Source organism: Oncorhynchus nerka, unplaced genomic scaffold (assembly GCF_034236695.1).
Source record: "Oncorhynchus nerka isolate Pitt River unplaced genomic scaffold, Oner_Uvic_2.0 unplaced_scaffold_1420, whole genome shotgun sequence".
NCBI lineage: Eukaryota > Metazoa > Chordata > Actinopteri > Salmoniformes > Salmonidae > Oncorhynchus > Oncorhynchus nerka.
Window position 1 is genome coordinate 24,408 of NW_027039900.1, and position 4,930 is coordinate 29,337.

The 4,930-nt window shown below is 48.6% G+C and overlaps 1 protein-coding gene across 1 annotated transcript; it reads right to left on the reverse strand.

Moving 5' to 3' along the window:
* Window positions 1–719: 719 nt before the first annotated feature.
* On the reverse strand, window positions 720–3,623 carry LOC115121225 (tyrosine-protein phosphatase non-receptor type 4-like; the record flags this gene model as incomplete). Its single annotated transcript, XM_029650277.2, has 3 exons — window positions 1,293–3,623; window positions 937–1,062; window positions 720–762 (listed from the first exon to the last, which is right to left on the reverse strand). Coding segments are annotated over exons 1-3 (238 nt in total), but the record flags the coding sequence as incomplete, so codon positions are not given.
* Window positions 3,624–4,930: the final 1,307 nt, after the last annotated feature.

Consider the following 4,930-nt stretch of genomic DNA (forward strand, 5'->3'; position numbering starts at 1 on the left):
CTAAACAGTAGGGCGTCACTGGGCTCAGGCTAAACAGTAGGGCGTCACTGGGCTCAGGCTAAACAGTAGGGCGTCACTGGGCTCAGGCTAAACAGTAGGGCGTCACTGGGCTCAGGCTAAACAGTAGGGCGTCACTGGGCTCAGGCTAAACAGTAGGGCGTCACTGGGCTCAGGCTAAACAGTAGGGCGTCACTGGGCTCAGGCTAAACAGTAGGGCGTCACTGGGTCAGGCTAAACAGTAGGGCGTCACTGGGCTCAGGCTAAACAGTAGGGCGTCACTGGGCTCAGGCTAAACAGTAGGGCGTCACTGGGCTCAGGCTAAACAGTAGGGCGTCACTGGGCTCAGGCTAAACAGTAAGGCGTCACTGGGCTCAGGCTAAACAGTAGGGCGTCACTGGGCTCAGGCTAAACAGTAGGGCGTCACTGGGCTCAGGCTAAACAGTAGGGCGTCACTGGGCTCAGGCTAAACAGTAGGGCGTCACTGGGCTCAGGCTAAACAGTAGGGCGTCACTGGGCTCAGGCTAAACAGTAGGGCGTCACTGGGTCAGGCTAAACAGTAGGGCGTCACTGGGCTCAGGCTAAACAGTAGGGCGTCACTGGGTCAGGCTAAACAGTAGGGCGTCACTGGGCTCAGGCTAAACAGTAGGGCGTCACTGGGCTCAGGCTAAACAGTAGGGCGTCACTGGGCTCAGGCCAAGGTCTCATTTAGTGTTTCTTACCTTTCAGCTGCTTCTTCAGTGGTTTGTTGGCCTCCAGCCACCTCTGCAAGACAAACTATGTTAATCAAAGACATGATGCTACATTCACCATCTGTTGTGTGCGTTTTAGAGGATTCACTAAGTGTGTGTAGCTACTCACAAAAGAGTGTGTTTGAGCTGTGTTAGTGTAACTACTCACAGGAGAGTGTGTTTGAGCTGTGTTAGTGTAGCTACTCACAGGAGAGTGTGTTTGAGTGACGATGGTGGTGTTGGAGTCTCGTAGCTGCAGACTGAAGAAGTGTCTCTCCAGCAGACCCAGCTGGTTACACACCTGCTCCAGTAAAACCTCACCTGCATCCTGCTTCTGAGAGACGCAAAACACACCTTATACCGGGAGTCAGTCAGTGTGTGTGTGATATTGCAGTACGGTGTGTTTTGGTAAAGCTTTTCTAGTGAGTGTGTTCTCCAGGTCAAGGTTGTGTGTTGAGATCATTAGGAAGCTGAGATCTGAGTCCCCCGATCTATCATTAGGAAGCTGAGATCTGAGTGTCCCAGTCTATCATTCCCACTCTACTCAGGACTGTGTGTACTCACATTGACTGTAAAGGTCTGGATAGTGTTGTCCAGTAGTTGAACCAAACAGAGTAGATCAGGTTTGGGCATGTCTGTTACCGCGGGTTACTCAACCTCTTACAAACACGTCTATCAGAGTCCAAAATGTCCCCGCACAGCAGTATTCTAGAATATTGGACCATTGGCTTTCATACTTTTCTAATTCTCAATGCGGCTCAAGCTATTTCTCCAACTGTCAACACATTCAAATCAATAGAGGGACGAGTATGTGGAGCCGCATTGGTTGGGATTGTTGGGGAGGTACCCGTTATGGCTGTGTGTTCCCCCCTGCAGACAGTGGTCTCAGAGCCTCGTTGGTTGGGAATGTTGGGGAGATACCCGTTATGACTGTGTGTTCCCCCCTGCAGACAGTGGTCTCAGAGCCTCGTTGGTTGGGAATGTTGGGGAGATACCCGTTATGACTGTGTGTTCCCCCCTGCAGACAGTGGTCTCAGAGCCTCGTTGGTTGGAAATGTTGGGGAGATACCCGTTATGGCTGTGTGTTCCCCCCTGCAGACAGTGGTCTCAGAGCCTCGTTGGTTGGGAATGTTGGGGAGATACCCGTTATGACTGTGTGTTCCCCCCTGCAGACAGTGGTCTCAGAGCCTCGTTGGTTGGAAATGTTGGGGAGATACCCGTTATGGCTGTGTGTTCCCCCCTGCAGACAGTGGTCTCAGAGCCTCGTTGGTTGGAAATGTTGGGGAGGTACCCGTTATGGCTGTGTGTTCCCCGCGCAGACAGTGGTCTCAGAGCCGCTTTGGTTGGGAATGTTGGGGAGGTACCCGTTATGACTGTGTGTTCCCCCCTGCAGACAGTGGTCTCAGAGCTGCGTTGGTTGGGAATGTTGGGGCGGTACCCGTTATGACTGTGTGTTCCCCCCTGCAGACTGGTCTCAGAGCTGCGTTGGTTGGGAATGTTGGGGAGGTACCCGTTATGACTGTGTGTTCCCCCCTGCAGACTGGTCTCAGAGCTGCGTTGGTTGGAAATGTTGGGGAGGTACCCGTTATGACTGTGTGTTCCGCCCTGCAGACTGGTCTCAGAGCTGCGTTGGTTGGAAATGTTGGGGAGGTACCCGTTATGGCTGTGTGTTCCCCCCGCAGACAGTGGTCTCAGAGCAGCGTAACTATGTCACAATGGGATGCGGGACTATCACGTCTCTCTGTGTCTTTTCACTCTGAATTACGCGTCACTCACTCACACACACAACCCTCAGTCCATCTCTCCACAACCTGGGGAGAGAACACACACACATCTTAATGAAACACCTCCAGACTCTGGAAACTGTGATGATATCTGCTCATGTAGTTTAGCCCCTCCCTAAGGATGACATCGTCTGCAGTGAACAGCTCCTTTTCTACTTCACACACACACACAGTGAGTAATTTGTGTGTCTGAAGCAGTATCATGCTACAATGAGTAATGCAGTGTGTATGTTGGTAATACATTATTATCTGTCCAGAGTCTGAACATGTCCTTTTTCCCTGTTCTCTCCTCCGCCCTGTGCAGACTGCTGAATGATAAGAATGTTAAATATTGTCAGAGACAAGCTGGTCCATCCACAGGCCTAGGAACTGATCTCAGATCTACATGCACACACACACAAGCTGCAGTGTTGTTTACACACCAGTTCTGCTGGGCATCAACCCACGCTTTTAATAACTGCCCTGTGTGTGTGCTTGTTAATGTAGGCTAAGGGGAGTGGGACAGGTCTTTTTGTAGGCCCCCCTCTCTCTCTCACACACACATACACACACACACACGTTAATGTTTGGACTCACTCTGAATACTTTGAATACATTACAGTGAGTAGAGCACTCTCTCACGCCTGATTTTCCATGATGATAATGACATTCACACCAGTTAACAGTTAAACTGAGCTGCCTAAACTATTTTAGGACAGTTTTTGCCAAGTCTAGACTTGAGTGGGCAGTATTGGTATACAACATTGCCTATTTAAAGTGTGTCAACTAGGCCTGAGATTTGCACCTGGTTGCATTGGCAAACTTGTTTTCAGATGAGCAACGTCATCTCGGTTATCGATTAAACTAGTGTATCACAATGATTAACACGGAGAATAAGACAACCTCCCATATAGTATATTGGACGTTATTTGAAACATACAGCCTCGACGTGGACTTTAAACTAAGTAGGCTCTATGAACGACCAACATAAACGTAGCCTAATGTTATAGGTTCTTCTGCTGCTACGCTCAACATGCCATTCAGCAACTTTAACGTTACTTCACTTCAGATATCAAGTTGATCCTGGAGGATTGTTATGAGAACACAGACAATCTAGCTCGAGAAGATCAGTTAAAATACCTCAGTAGTCCTGGATTTGGGAACTTTGTCATGTCCGTTGATACTACCGCTGTTAAAAACCTTGGAACTGGGCGCGTCGCGCGGGCAGGTGGAGGTAAATATCCGGAAAGAGATATTCCCGCTGCCCCGCCTCTTCACAATGCGCGCTCCCGCCTTGATGGATGCGTGTTCTGGTCCTCAACCACCCCCGCTGTAGCCTACAGCAGATCATATTCTTTCATCAGAGGAAGAAGATATCATGTCATCTGTTCACGCAGCCCGGCAGAACTGTAGAGTGACACTGATTCACCAGAACAAGGGGTGGAATATACTTTGAAAAAAAGCTCAACTTCCAGAGATGTGAAAGTGAAACTCGGTCTAGGTTCTTGGCTGGTCCGCAAAAGAGTGGAGTCCCTCTACTTTGGGAACGAATCATTCTTTCCTTCCTTCCTTCCTTCCTTGAAGTAGCCTATGTTACTTATTCATAGGAGAAAACGAATGGTGCCTCAGCATAGCTTCCACATGTCCTATCGTGAGGAGGCTCATCCATGGTCCAATCAGGGGCTCGCTTCCTCTCCTAATAGCAGCGTCATCTCATTGCCTCATCTCCTTTATCTCAATAGTCTAATTGATTCCATCTCATTGTCTCATCTCCTCGTTCATCTGTACTCATCCATAAAGTCAGATATTTCCAGTTTTTTCCATTCCAGGGCAGATGAAGAGAATGAAACCTGTCTAATTACATCCTCAATTAAAATATGTCTTTCTTATCCGATCGAGACAATCATATTACTATCAATGTACCGGTCTGTGTCCTAACAGAATATGTTGTAATCCTATGTCAAACGTAATCCTATGTCAAACAGCCTGAGATGCAGCCTGTAATTTACTCCCATAGAATCCCTCTAGAGTCCTGCTGCCATCTACAGGGAAGACGAGGTACTGCTGAAGCGGGTGTTTGTTATTTTCAGGGGCAGAAAGACAGATTTGGACTTTGTCAACTCGGGGGTTTGAGCGTGCAACCTTCCGGTTACTAGTCGAACGCTCTAACCACTAGGCTACCCTTTCAATTCGTGTCGAATTAATTTGTATTGACAACCAGGTGAGGAAAGATCCTAACTAATCAATGGCGTTAATTGATCAATCAAGTACAAGTGAGGAGCAAAAATCCGCAGACACTCACTCGGCCCACCAAGGACAGGGTTGGGCAAACTTTTTGGTTCGAGGGCCGCACAGATTTTTTGGGGGACCGATTTGCTTGTCAAAATCAATTTGCAGGCCAGAAAAGGGAGAGTTATTTGAAAATCTATACCGTAGGTC